The sequence below is a fragment of the Macaca thibetana genome, chromosome 6 (assembly GCF_024542745.1).
Source record: "Macaca thibetana thibetana isolate TM-01 chromosome 6, ASM2454274v1, whole genome shotgun sequence".
NCBI lineage: Eukaryota > Metazoa > Chordata > Mammalia > Primates > Cercopithecidae > Macaca > Macaca thibetana.
Genome location: NC_065583.1, coordinates 13356582 through 13371023, shown reverse-complemented (window position 1 = coordinate 13371023; position 14442 = coordinate 13356582). Strand labels below are relative to the sequence as shown.

The following is a 14442-nucleotide window of genomic DNA, read 5'->3' as shown; positions in this document are numbered from 1 at the left end:
GTATAAAGAAAAATTCATATATAATCAGAAGGCAGTATCTGCGTGAGACTCAGCAACAGTTACATCTGGGCAATGGGATTGGGGAGATGGAAACTTTTCTTTTTTTTGAGACGGAGTCTCGCTCTGTCTCCCAGGCTGGAGTGTAGTGGCGCGATCTCGGCTCACTGCAAACTCTGCCTCCCGGATTCACGCCATTCTCCGGCCTCGGCCCCCTGAGTAGCTGGGACTACATGTGCCCGCCACCAAGCCTGGCTTATTCTTTGTATTTTTAGTAGAGACGGGGTTTCACCGTGTTAGCCAGGATGGTCTCAATCTCCTGACCTCATGTTCCCCCCGCCTCAGCCTCCAAAAGTGCTGGGATTGCAGGTGGGAGCCACCGCGCCCGGCCAAAACTCTCTTATTTCACAAACTTGTCATGGTGGAATTGTGCGATTTTTCTTTTTTGTATTCTTCATTATTTTTCAGTGAAAAATCAGATCTTTTAAAAGTTGCAAACTTTAAGAAACGTTGTCAACCTGCTCAAGACAGGCTGAGCTGCTTTTTTCTGTGACCTGTACCAGCTGGAGGTGTAGGGCAGATCCCTCAGGGGGACCCACAGGTCCTGAACGCCATGGGAATCCACAGCTGCTGATGGGAGATGGGAACCCACAGCAGCTGTTCTGTAGCCCAGTTTTACAAATTCCACCTCCCCCTTGTTTTTTTGTTTTATCTTTGTATTATTTTTGCAGTCGTTCCTGCCTCTCATTTGGTTTGAAGGGATGGAAAGCTTTCCTCATGAGGGGCAGTTTTTTGTAGCCACTGTCAGCAGTCTTCAGACCTCACTTTTTTTCTCAGAAAAAGGAAGAAAAGCTTGAAGAATTGCTATTCACAGACGATTCATAAATTGGTCCTAGACTGGGCACAGTGCCTCATGCCTGTAATCCCAGCACGTTGGGAGGCCAAGGCAGGTGGTCACCTGAGGTCAGGAGTTCAAGACTAGCCTGGTTAACATGGTGAAACCCTGTCTCTACTAAAAATACAAAAATTAGCTAGGCGTAGTGGCGGGTGCCTGTAATCCCAGCTACTCAAGAGGCTGAGGCACGGAGAATTACTAGAACCCAGGAGGCAGAGTTTGCAGTGAGCCGAGATCGTGCCACTGCACCCCAGCCTGGGAGACAGAGCAAGACTCCATCTCAAAAAAAAAAAAAAAAATGAAAGAAAAAGAAAACAACAACAACAAAAACTGGTCCTAGGCAATCATTTGGGTTTTACTTTCTCTTTTTTTTTTTTTTTTTTTTTTTGAGACGGAGTCTTGCTCTGTCACCCAGGCTGGAGTGCAGTGGCCGGATCTCAGCTCACTGCAAGCTCCGCCTCCCAGGTTTACGCCATTCTCCTGCCTCAGCCTCCCGAGTAGCTGGGACTACAGGCGCCCGCCACCTCGCCCGGCTAGTTTTTTTGTATATTTTTTAGTAGAGACGGGGTTTCACCGTGTTAGCCGGGATGGTCTCTCGATCTCCTGACCTCGTGATCCGCCCGTCTCGGCCTCCCAAAGTGCTGGGATTACAGGCTTGAGCCACCAAGCCCGGCCGGGTTTTACTTTCTCTATCATTTGTTTCCTTTACCTGGCACAAGTGCTTTCGTTTCCTGTTTCCTGGGAAGTCGTGACGCAGGGTTCATTACCCCTTTAACAGATACAAAACTAGATTCAGAGAGGTTAAACAGCCTTTCTGTTGTAACACAGCGATTATTGGCAGGAATGAGAACTTGGCTCTGCTGCTTCTTTGATCTTTCTTCCACTGGAGATGCTCATTGGACCTGTTTAGGTGGAATGAGAGCTAAAGGGCCTAGATTGGGAGGCATAAACTCCAGTATTCCCAGGGCTAGGCATATGACATAAGTGAATGAAGCAGACCAGGTTTTGACAGATGGAGTGCTGGAATTTCTGGCCAGTTGTGAACCCAAGGTGGCCAGAACTTCTGAATGATCAAGAAAAGCCATAAAACGGGATTTAAATGAATATATCTCTCTATTTTTTACATACCAGTAACCAATTCAGAAGCAACATGTATCTGGTGGCTGGATTCACCACATTGTCCTGATTGTACAATTTCTGGTTTGTTGATCACTCCTAACACCACCCAACAACTGGGGGTGACTGAGGAGTTAATAGTCCATGGGCATTGATTCTTTGACGTTATTTTAACCTCTTCCATAGCTAGTCAGCTGCTTTTTTTTTCCATATCATTATTGTGTATGTTTTTTGTACACATAATTTTGTAAAAAGTAAAATATCCTAAAATATTCTGCCACCTAGTTGGCTATTGATATTTTCCTATTTTCTCATCTTTTTGAGAATGTGCATGTTGATTTTGATAGATACAATTATTTATTCAGTTTTATGACCTGCATATTATAAGCACCTTTCCATTTTATTAATTTTTCTTCAAAGGCATTATCTTTATAATAGTGCATTCTGTGAATATAGCATACATATTTGAACACTTGTTTCCTACGTGACTTTGAGCAAGTTACTTATTGAACACTTGTTTCCTATGTGTCTTTGAGCAAGTTACTTAACCTATGTCTCAGTTTTCTCATTGGTATAATGGGGATAGTAATAGAATCTATAAGGTTAGTGTAAGGATTTAAGAAGTAAACGTATGTAAAGTACTTAGAATAGCACTTACCGTAGAATGAATGACATGTGCTTGCTATTTCATAATATATTATTATTATCATGATTTTGTACAAATATATGTTTGACTGAATTTAAATTACTTTTTATAATGAATTACTGTAGGGATAATTATTGGTCAAAGCGTATTAACATTTTAAGGCTCTTAATTTGCGTAGTCAGATAGTCTTCTAGTAAGGCTATTCTAATTTACATTTCCAGCTGGCTGTGGGGTACCTATTTCTCCATATTCTCTGAAATATTGGTTATTTTTCTTTCCTTTAGTCTTCACCAAGGGATATTACCTTGAACCTCTCTGTCTAGATTAGTACTCCAGCCGGATCCTTATTCAGGCTGTTCTCAGAGATTGACATTGGGTTTGGAAATTGATCCTGGTTTATTCTTTTTTTTTTTTTTTTTTGAGACAGAGTCTCGCTGGAGTACAGTGGCACAATTTCAGCTTGCTGCAACCTCCCCATCCCGGGTTCAAGCAATTCTTCTGCCTCAGCCTCCTGAGTAGCTGGGATTACAGGTGCCTGCCACCATACTGGCTACTTTTTGTACTTTTAGTAGAGACGGGGTTTTACCATGTTGACCAGGCTGGTTTCAAGCTCCTTGACCTCAAGCGATCCACCTGCCTCAGCCTCCCAAAGTGCTGGGATTACAGGCATGAGCCACCGCACCCAGCCCCCCTGGCTTATTATTTGTTTGACTACTCCAAACGGAGAATCACTGTCATTTAGTAAATGAGTTTGCCCCACTTACATTTATTGTGATTTGTCTATGTATTTTACTTTTTGTTTTCTGTTAGTGGATTCCACAGGCTACCTGCCCAACAGATATTTGTGAGATGCTGACCTAGAATCTCTGGGTCTGTTCCAGAAACCACTCAGATTGAGGATCCTCGAGTACAATGGCGGCGGGAACAGGAACATATGCTGAAGGATTACCTGGTGGTGGCCCAGGAGGCTCTGAGTGCTCAAAAAGAGATCTACCAGGTGAAGCAGCAGCGCCTGGAGCTTGCACAGCAGGAGTACCAGCAGCTGCATGCCGTCTGGGAGCACAAGCTGGGCTCCCAGGTCAGCTGTGAGTACCTCCCACTACCACCACCCCCACCAACACCAACAGAGAATGGCCACACTGAGTTCTGCCAGTATTGCTTCTCAAGTCTGCCCATTTTTCTTCACCTCTACTCTTTGTCCAAACCACCATCTTGTCTACTGCTCTTCCTGCTCCTACCTGTGCCTTGCAGTGATTCATTTGCCATTTGCATTTCATTTTATTTCATTTGTAATCATCTCAGAATGCCAATCGGGTTACATATCTCCTTGTTTAAAAACTTTCAGGGACTAGGGGAATTGGGAGTGGGGAATTCTTAGTTAACAAGTACAGAGTTTCAGTTTGGGAAGAAGAAAAATTTCTTAGAGGTGGATGGTAGTACGTTCACAACAGTGTAAATGTACTTAATGCTACTGAACAGTACACTTAATTAATGGCTAAAATGGTAAATTTTATGTTGCATGTATTTACCAATCAAATGCCCTTCAGTGGCTTCCCGTCACTCTTTCCATGGCCTACACAGCCCTCTGTGGTTAGTCCCCTGCCAGCCACTCCTGCCTCATCTCATGCCCTCCTCACTAGGCTCCAGATGCACTGAGTCCCCAGCCCCCCATTCTGCTTCCCTACCCCCCCCCCTGCAATTTTCCACCTAAGTCCCTTAGTATTTGCCGGTCCCCTTCCTAGAATGCTTTGTCACCCATCCATTTGCAAGGCTAAATCCTTCTCAGTCTTCAAGTCTCATCCTTCTGGTCATCACCTCTGAGAGGCCTGCCCTGACAACTCTATCAGAAGCCTCTCTTCCGCAACTCTAGTCTCAGCCATGGCTATCTATTTCCTTCATAGCACATGTCACAATACATCTGCTTGTATGTTATCAATATTTCCTCCACCAGAACATAAATTTGGTAAGGGCGGGGCTCCTATCCTATTCCTGGTACCCAAAGGAGGAGAGCAAGCACACCAAAATCCCTTTGTTCTTTTTTTTTTTCCTTTTTTCTTTTCTTTTTTTTGAGGTGGACCCTCTCTCTGTCACCTGAGCTGGAGTGCAGTGGCACAGTCTTGGCTCACTGTAACCTCCGCCTCCCAGGTTCCAGCAATTCTCCTGTCTCAGCCTTTCAAGTAGCTAATTTTTGTATGTTTATTAGAGACAGAATTTCCCCATGTTGACCAGGCTGGTCTCGAACTCCTGACCTCAGGTGATCCACCTGCCTCAGCCTCCCAAAGTGCTGGGATTACAGGCATAAGCCATCATGCCAAGTCTCACTATTTCTAATAACCAAATTGTTCCTATATTTATTCAGTCTCTGTTTCATGCTAGGCACTCTGCTATAGTCTGAATATGCTATTTCTATTAATTCTCTTAACAGTTCTATGAGCAAGAACAATTAATGTCACCTTTTAACAGATTAGGAAACTGAGACTTAGGATCAACAGTGTGCCCAGGGTCTTACAGCTGGTGAGAGATAGTGATAACTTGCAAATCCATTCTGTTGTCCCCACAGTATTTTCAGTGTGGGCCAGGCCAGGGGGACTAGTGTCTGGGCTTGGTGTCAGGGTGGCCATGGCTGGGTTGGGCCATTGAACTCTCCTCCAGCCTGAAGCCCTCACTTTGAGAAGTTCTGTCTGCTACCAAGACAGGGCAAACTCTGCCAGGGTACTTACTGTCCCAGCCCTGCCTTTTTCCTTAGCAGCTCAGGAAAACCCCCGGAATCTCAGCGATTATAGAAAAGAACTCTATTACATTCATTAGCTATTCTGTGTCAAGTAATGTTCTGGAGACTCTTAGGAAGGTTTTAGCACTTAATCTGTCTTAGTCAACTCGAGCTGCCATAACAAAATACCATAGATAGGGTGACTTAAACAATAGACATTTATCTTCTTACAGTTCTGGAGCCTGGACGTCTGAGATTCGGGTACCAGCATGGTCAGGTTCTGGCGAGGGTTCTCTTCCTGGCTTGCAGACAACTGCCTTCTCTAGTGCCTCTTTCTATAAGGGCAGTAATCCCATCATGAGAACCCTACCCTCAAGACCTCATTTAAGCCTGACTATTTCCCCAAAGCCTCATCTTCAAATACTATCACTTGAGGGATTAGGACATCAATGTATTGTATTTATTTGGGGGAGACACAATTCAGTTCATACCATTATTGTTAAAACAGTCCTGGAAGGGAGATGTTATTGTCCCTGTTGAACCTCAGGTTTAAAGGAGCAAAGTGATTTCTCTGTCTCTCTCTAAAGTCCCACAGTTTGAAAAAGTGTTAGGTGTATATAAAAACAAATAAAAACAAACCTTTGTATTTTGGGGGATAAGATATTTACATGGATTCATAATTACATGTCAGGTAATGAGAATTACCCCACAGATCACTCACTAATTTCAGAAGGATGTACTTTTACATTGGAGAGATGTGCAGCCAAGTGCATAGTGGTAAAATTAGCATGACCAGTAATGAGACCAGGTGATATCAATGCCTTCTGATGTGATGCAATAAAGACATCATGGAGGATCCCTCACAAGAATATTTAATATGAATCTAATCAAGAGCACAGCCAGACAAATCCATAATATGGATTATTCTATAAGACAATTAGACTAGGTTTTTTTTTTAAAGTCTAGAGAGGCGTATCACCAAATGAAATGTTTGTACCTTGAATTAGAGCGTGAAATGGGGGAAAAGCAGCCCTAAAAGACATTCTCAGACAATTGGAGACTTTCCTGAGTTGTGATAATGGAGTTATGAATATGTAGGAGAATGTCTACATAGATTTTATGAAGATGCATGTGGCAGCATATCTGCAGTTTATTCCAAAAAAAAGTCCAAGAAAAAAAGGAAAGGAAAGGAAAAAGGAAAAACTCATCCGGGCATGGTGGCTCACACCTATAATCCCAGCAATTTGGGAGGCTGAGGTGGTGGATCAACTGAGGTCTGGAGTTTGAGACCAGCCTAGCCAACACGGTAAAACCTTCTATCTTCCGAAAATACAAAAATTAGCCAAGCATGGTGGCAGCTACTGTAGTCCCAGCTACTTGGGAGGCTGAGGCAGGAGAATTGCCTGAACCTGGGAGGCGGATGTTGCAGTGAACCAAGATTGCACCACTGTACTCCAGCCTGGGGGACAGAGTGAGACTCCATCTCAAATAAATAAATAAATAAATAAGTAAATAAATAAATAATCGTCAATGACACATTGATGGCTTTGAATATGGTCCAGATTTTCGTCTTTTGCCACCATTTCTAATCATGATTAATGGAGGGCTTACTGTGAACCACCCTAATGAGAGGAAGAAAGAACTGGGGTGAGAAGAGGTATGGCAAGAAGAAGCTTGGGAAAATATTAAAAATTCGTGGCTCTAAGAGAAGGATATATTGAGATTCATTATATTATTCTTTCAAATTGTCTATAGATAAAACGTTTCCAGAATTAAAAACCAGAGTTGGACACTATGAGAATGAAACATTCACATGAGAAGCACTGTAGTAGGAGGCCAGGCACGGTGGCTCATGCCTGTAATCCCAGCACTTTGGGAGGCTGAGGCAGGCAGATCATGAGATCAAGAGATTGAGACCATCCCAACCAACATGGTGAAACCCCGTCTCTACTAAAAATACAAAAATTAGTTGGGCGTGGTGGCTCACACCTGTAGTCCCAGCTACTCGGGAGGCTGAGGCAGGAGAATCGCTTGCTTGAACCCAGGAGACGGAGGTTGCAGTGAGCTGAGACAGCACCACTGCACTCCAGCCTGGGACAGAGTGAGACTCCTTCCCTAAAAAAAAAAAAAAAAAAAAAAGCACTGTAGTGGGAGGTGGCAGCTGGACTCTGACGTCAGATAGCCTGGGTGTTCTCTAGGGGAGCGTATTCCCTCTTTAAGTCTCAGAATCTTTATGTTTAACTATTGAATTTTTTTTTTAGTTAATTTTTAAATTCTTGGCACCATGACCCTAAGATTAAGAGCCTCATTCACTACTGACTAAGCCAGTCAGGCAGAAATGTTAATAGTACCTTCATCTCATGGGACCATGTCAGAGTTTCCTAACCTCAGCACCATTAACATTGCGGTCTGAGTAACTTCTTTATGAGGGCTGTGTATTATAGAGTGTTTAGCAGCATCCTTGTTCTATACCCACTAGATGCCAGTAGCACCCCCACCCAAGTTGTGATAACAAAAAGTGTCTCTAGATTTTGTCATAAGTCATAGGGGATAAAACTGCCCAAACCACTGGTCTAGGTAAGACACTTGGTACTGTTTCCTTAGAACATATTAATGGCTCAATAAATAGTCCTATTGATAGGAAACACATAATATTTTGAGACTATGAACTCTGGAACCAGACTTTTTTGTTCAAATCAAGGATATGCAAATTACTAATTGTTGTAACCTTGCACAAGTTATGCCACTTCTGTGCCTCAGTTTTCTTCATCTATAAAATCAGTCTAATCTTAGGATAATCTTCACGGGCGTGTTATGGGGCCTAAATTAATTAACAAATGTAAAGTCCTTGGAATAGTATTTTTCATATTCTTAACCTCTCAGTAAATTATTATTATTAATTCGTTAGCATTGTAAATGAAAAAGAGGGTTTTTTTTTTAACAGATCTCTGGAACCAATAAGAATAAATCCATGATCAAAGGTAGGAAGTAAACAATGCAGTTCCTCATCCTTGTCATATGACTTCCAGACACTCCCAAGAGCTCCACTGGCCTCAGAGGCATCACCACCATTTTCAGTGTTAAATATCTTCCATCTGAAAGGACTGGGGTCATTTCAGGCAACTGGATCTGAGATTCAAACCACACAGAAACTGGGATTCCCCCAGCCCAAGCATCCCAGTTAAACCAGGTGTGACCCAAGCCTCATCATGACTCTTGTCTTCAAGTTTTACAAGCCAGGTTTGCCTTCCTAGTCAAGCTCTTGGCATGACAGATAGATGAAGTCACATACCTGTTCTCTAACTCAGATGGCTTGCCAGGGCTTGTGAGGGTTTTGCCACCTGGGCTTGGCTGCTCTGGGTCCCAGACACAGATGGGGCCCTGCCTTGGGGATGGAGACTTTGCTGTCGACTCTCTGGTGTAATCTCCAGCTCCATGGGGAAGAAGAGAACTAACATTTAATATGCACCTGTTGTATGCCTGGAGGACAATACGTTAGGCACTCTAAGTAACCTCCCTCCTGAATCACACACACAGTCCTCTAAGACAGTGTTGTTCCCATTCTGCAGACAAGGGAACTGAGGCCTCCAAAGAGAAAGTGGCTTCCCCAAAGGCACACTGGTAAAGAGTGGCAAGGTAGCCTTTGTAACCAGATATATCTGACCTCAAAATCAATTTTCTTAATTTAACCCATGTCAGTCAGTCAAATACTAAGGTTCTTCAGCTACACTTGCTTCTTCCACCCTCTAAAAGGTGAGAACTCAGGAGAACTGGGTTCTTTGGGACCTTATCGTATTTTCCCCTCCCTAGGCCTTGATTTGCCATTTGGAAAATAAATCACTGGGGGCCTTCCAGTTAAAAATGCCAGTTGAAGCCAGGCATGGTGGCATACACGTGTAGTTCCAGTTACTCAGGAGGCTCAAGTGGGAGGATTGCTTGAGCCCAGGATTCCAGTCCAGGCAACATCGTAAGATCTCATCTCTAAAAACTAAAAAATGCCAGTTGAACCACTCACTTGATTTTACTCACTGCAAAACTAGGAGAATATCAGATAAAATATATTTTTTAAGGCATACGTATATATAAGATTAGGGAAAATTGGAGAAGGAGCAGCAATAAAATTTGGAGGCTGGACAGCAGACAGACGGGTGGCAACCTATGTAGCAGACCTGAGAAAAGAGAAAATGGGCTGATAGTGAGGAAGGCTCACAACACTGTTCTATAAAGCACTTGCAAAAACCGTGGATGTTGGTGGCAGCAGCTATTTCTGCAAGTAAGACTGAAGGGAGGAGGGTCTCAAAGAGGATTGAGTAAAAATTGTTTCTGAGACAATTAGACCATGAGATCTTTTCCTTAAACTGATACAGTCAGGCAACCACCATCTTCAGTCTGGCAAATGACTGGAAGTTTATTTTTTGGAGAGGGTAAAATAGAGTTTCTGGACTCCAGGACACAAGGCAAATTCAGAGCCAGAGTGTACTATCCTGAAAGCACAGTGAGTAAGTGAAGGGTATTGAGACCTTAGCCCTCATATACCACTTGGTGCCCAGAATGGTGCCAGGTCATTACCCTCTAGAGTGGACAGTGGAGAACTCTACTGGAAATCTGACGAGGGAAGAGCTTTAGAGAAAAGCTGGAAAGACACTGACATTGAGGATTCCTGGAGGAAACCAAATCATGTCCAGCCAAATCATGTGCTGTGGCCAGGCGCTCATGCCTGTAATACCAGCATTTTGAGAGACCGAGATGGGGGGATCACTTGAAGTCAAAAGTTTAAGACCAGCCTGGGCAACATAGTAAGACCTCATCTCTACCAAAAATTGAAAGAAGAAAATTATCCGAGTGTGGTGGCAGGCACCTGTAGGTCCAGCTGTTCAGTAGGCTGAGGCAGGAGGATTCCCTGAGCCCAGGAGTTCAAGGTTACAGTGAGCTATGATTGTGCCACTGCACTTCAGCCTGGGCAACAGACACCCTGTCTCTTAAATAATAAAATAAATTTTAAAAATAGAAAACAAATCATGTGCTATGCAATCACAGTCCACAAACCCCGCTCCAGTCAGCATTTTGGGCTCCCATCCTTAAATGTGATCAGATAAGCAAGATTCCAGATATCCGAGGAAAGCCTCTAACAGAGAAAATAGAGACTCAAACCAACATGTGGTGAAGAGAGGGCTTGGAGGAAACAAGGAGTATACATGAAGAAGAGAACATTAAGAGAAGCTATGTGGTCAGGAAACAAGAGCATGGTACTACATTGTTTAAAAAGGAAACTTCAGAGAATAAAAAAGAGCTCTTGGAAATTAAAATATGAGAGTAGACATGAAAACTCCAAAGGAAGACTGGAAAATAAAACTGAGGAAACCTAAAAATCAGAGCAAAAATACAAGATTGAAAATAAGAGGGAAAAAAAATAGACTACAAGGACAGGAAATCTACTATCTGAGGAAAACATGTTCCAGATAGAACAGAGGAAACAGACAAGAAAAGCATTGCTGAAATAATTCAGAAACATTTCCCAAAACTGAAGGAGGAGAATTTTTAGACTGAAAGGGTTCACTGAGTGTCCAACACAGTGGATGAAAGTCGGCTCACACCAAGATATCTCATTGTGGAACTTCAAACACTGGGATAATTCAAGATCCTAAAAGGTTTCAGAGAGAAATAAATCAGGTCACACAGAAATGATCAGGACTCAGAATAGCTCCAGACTTCTCACTAATAGCGATGGAAACCTAAAAGACCATGGCGCAATGCCTTCAGGTTTTAAGGAAAATTATTTCTGACCTAGAATTCTATATCCAGCAAAACTACCTTTAATCAAGTGTAGGGCCGAATAAGGCTATTTTCAGACATGTGAGATTTCAGAAAGTTCGTTTCCTTCATGGTTTCTTTCTCAGGAAGCTACTGGAGATGATGTTCTACCAAAATGAGGGGGTAGACCAAGAAAAGGAAGACGTGGTATACAGAGAGGTGAGGAGACACGCAGAGGAACACAAAGGGGGATCTCAGGAAGCCAGCCAAGCACAGAGAGCAGCTCGCTCACACTGAAGCAGGGCAGAAGCCCTGGCAGGACAGATCCCAAAATAGAAAACTCACCAGATTCACACTGGTCTGGACTTTAGGAGATGAGATTTAGGTAACCGGCAGAATGTGAGGTTGAATTAGTCATAAGTTTGTAGAAACTAAGCAAATGTAAAAATGACAATAATTAACTCAAGGGGAAAAAAAAGTGCTGAAAAGTAAAAGTAAGCAAAGTCAGCTAGCTGATTCCACCCTGAATAGTGTTTGCAGAGTAAAAATAATGCAAACACTGAAGATCGCTTTCATCAAGCGTATACTATTGCTTTTAGGATGATGGGGAGATGGGAGAGGTGCATGTGTGTGCTGTAGGGGGTGGGGAAAGAAGGGAGGCTAAGTCCCCATCCTCCTGAGAGGTAAGTAAGTAAGTAATGCCGAAAACAGAAAAGATCAAGGAGCAGTAATGCATGCATATTATTAGACACATAGAGGTAGCCACCCAAGAAATTGAAAATGATTTTCTTTTAGGGTGTGAGTTATGGGGATAGGGGTTGTAGAATGCTCTTTTTTATAGCAAACCTTGTCCTATGTTGGACTGTTCATATGAACTGTGTTTATATATAACTTTAATAGAAACTAAAAATTAAGAACTATTAAACATTGGGACAAGACAGTATTTTAAGTCCTGTTGGATATAAAGTTCTTGTAGTAGGACCAGGCGCGGTGGCTCATGCCTGTAATCCTAGAACTTGGGGGGCCGAGGCGGGTGGATTACTTGAGGTCAGGAGTTTGAGACCAGCCTGGTCAACATGGTGAAACGCTGTCTCTACTAAAAATACTAAAGTTAGCTGGGCGTGGTGCTGGGCACCTGTAATCCCAGCTACTCGGGAAGCTGAGGCAGAAGAATAGCTTGAACCTGGGAGGCAGATGTGGCAGCGAGCCGAGTTCACGCCACTGCATTCCGGCCTGGGCAACAGAGGGAGACTCCATCTCAATTTAAAAAAAAAAAAAGTTCTCATAATAGAGGATAGTGAAGGGATGCAGACACAAAGGAGAGGCTACTGACCTTTTTTCTTGATTGGAGTGCTGATTGCTTGAGCGTGTTTCTTTTGTGAAAATTCCTCAAGCTGTACATACATGATGTGTGCACTTCTATGTATGTATTTTTTACCTCAACCAAACATTTACTTACAAAATGATAAGTAACAGGCTACATCTCGTGTCAGCGGCTTTAGGTACAAATTGTGCACTTCACAGTGGTACTCCAGGGTGTAAACATTAAAGCTCATGGTGGCCCAGTTGGCGAGAATCTCTTCTTTTTGGCATCCTTTGTCTCCAGGATTTCTGGACATGCCCAAGGAACATGATGCATGCCTCAAGTCAGCCTTGGCATGACTGGTCCCCACAGCCAACCTCTCCCTGTCTGAGTCACGTCTTGCCATTTTTACAGGCTCTTCCATGCTGCTGCCACAGTCGCCTCAACATTGCCCCACAGTACAGACCTACGTCCAGAGGCACAGCCTGATGAGCAGGGTGGTTGGCAGGACACGGAGCTCATAGAACAGACATCCCCCGCTCCACCCCATACCCTTTGAGGACCTTTCTGTGTGTATTCCCAGGTTATTGCCACCCTGACTACTCCTGTCTTCTTTCACCCTGTTATTACTGTGGATCAGTGAGTGATAAATGGTGTTAACTGTCTTAATATTTTGTCGAAAGTATCTATTTGGGAAATACAGCAGGTCCTCAAATAACATCATTTTGTTCAAGGTCATTTTATTATAACATGATAATATTATAACCTCCCCACATTGTGTGCTTAAGGTGATACCTCCAGCTAAATATCCAACCAGGTCTATCCCTGAAATCCCCAAGTCCAGCAAAGACCAAAGGAATTAGACACCAGGAGATGAAAACTTTAAATTGGCAATAAAACATCTCTGTACATGGATTCCCTGTTCCATGCCTGAGACAAAGGCTACAAGGCTCTTGCCACCCCAGCATTGTCCTCACTCATCTCTTCTGGTAAACCTCGGTCGTCTTCTTCTCCATCATCATTATCATTGTAAATTCAGCAGAAACGCAACACTTCCTGTGGTGCCAAACATCTTTTAGGTTATTATGCAGAGTAGTTTTCTCTTTCCCAAACTTCCAAATATTACATTTTAATGCCTTATGCATAACCAAAAGGCCTATTAAAATATTTTTAAAGAAAGCCAAACAGTAGCATTCCCCTCAAGACTGTCATGCCTACTTCCAGACACTGAAAATTGTCAGCACTCACCAAATAAGCTTCTCTATCCTCAGAAAAACCCAGATCTCAGCAGGTGATCTGGCTACATGTGAACATTAAAGAGTGTTCAGATGATAGCCAGGCACAGTGGCTCACACCTGTAATCCCAGCACTTTGGGAGGCCGAGGTGGGCAGATCACCTGCGGTCAGGAGTTTAAGACCAGCCTGGTCAATATGGTGAAACCTTGTCTCTGCTAAAAGTACAAAATTATCTGGGCGTGGTGGAGCGCACCTGTAATCCCAGCTACTCGGGAGGCTGAGACAGGAGAACAGCTTGAACTCAGGAGGCGGAGGTTGCAGTGAGCTGAGATTGTGCCACTGCATTCCAGTCTGGGCAATAGAGTAAGACTTCATCTCAAAACATACAAAAGAAAAGAAAAGAAAAACCCAGATCTCAGCAGGTGATTTGGCTACATGTGAACAGGAAAGAGTGTTCAGATGCTAGTAGGTAGACAGGGGAGGTGATGAAATGGTTCCTACAGTGTGATTAAGGACTCAGGACTCACAGGAGAAATACTTCTCTGGCCGCTTGACCAAGAATAACTGTTCTTTTCTGAACAGTGGGATTGTGTTTACCTTAAGGACACCACAAATCTTATATCTGGTCCTATTTCCCCCTCACATTACCAGTTATGAGGCTCAGAGCCTGTCGCCAGTTTGTTTCCTTATCCTTATTTTCTCTTTGTCTCGTTTTCCTTAGTTTAAATGTATTTTACTATGTAGTGTTCACTTTCATAAGCCTTAAAATCCTTTTTCAAGACATAAAT

General features: G+C 43.1%; 1 protein-coding gene across 6 annotated transcripts in view; it reads left to right on the top strand.

Annotated features, from left to right (window-relative positions):
- Positions 1-14442, top strand: part of WWC1 (WW and C2 domain containing 1) — a 175589-nt gene that overhangs the window by 87177 nt on the left and 73970 nt on the right. For 5 of the 6 annotated variants that reach the window (XM_050794638.1, XM_050794637.1, XM_050794635.1 and 2 more), the window contains exon 3: positions 3536-3739. In XM_050794638.1, coding sequence (XP_050650595.1) covers positions 3536-3739 — 204 coding nt within the window. Of the gene's footprint in view, positions 1-3535; positions 3740-14442 lie in introns of those variants that run through there. The other variant, XM_050794640.1, reaches the window with a different exon arrangement.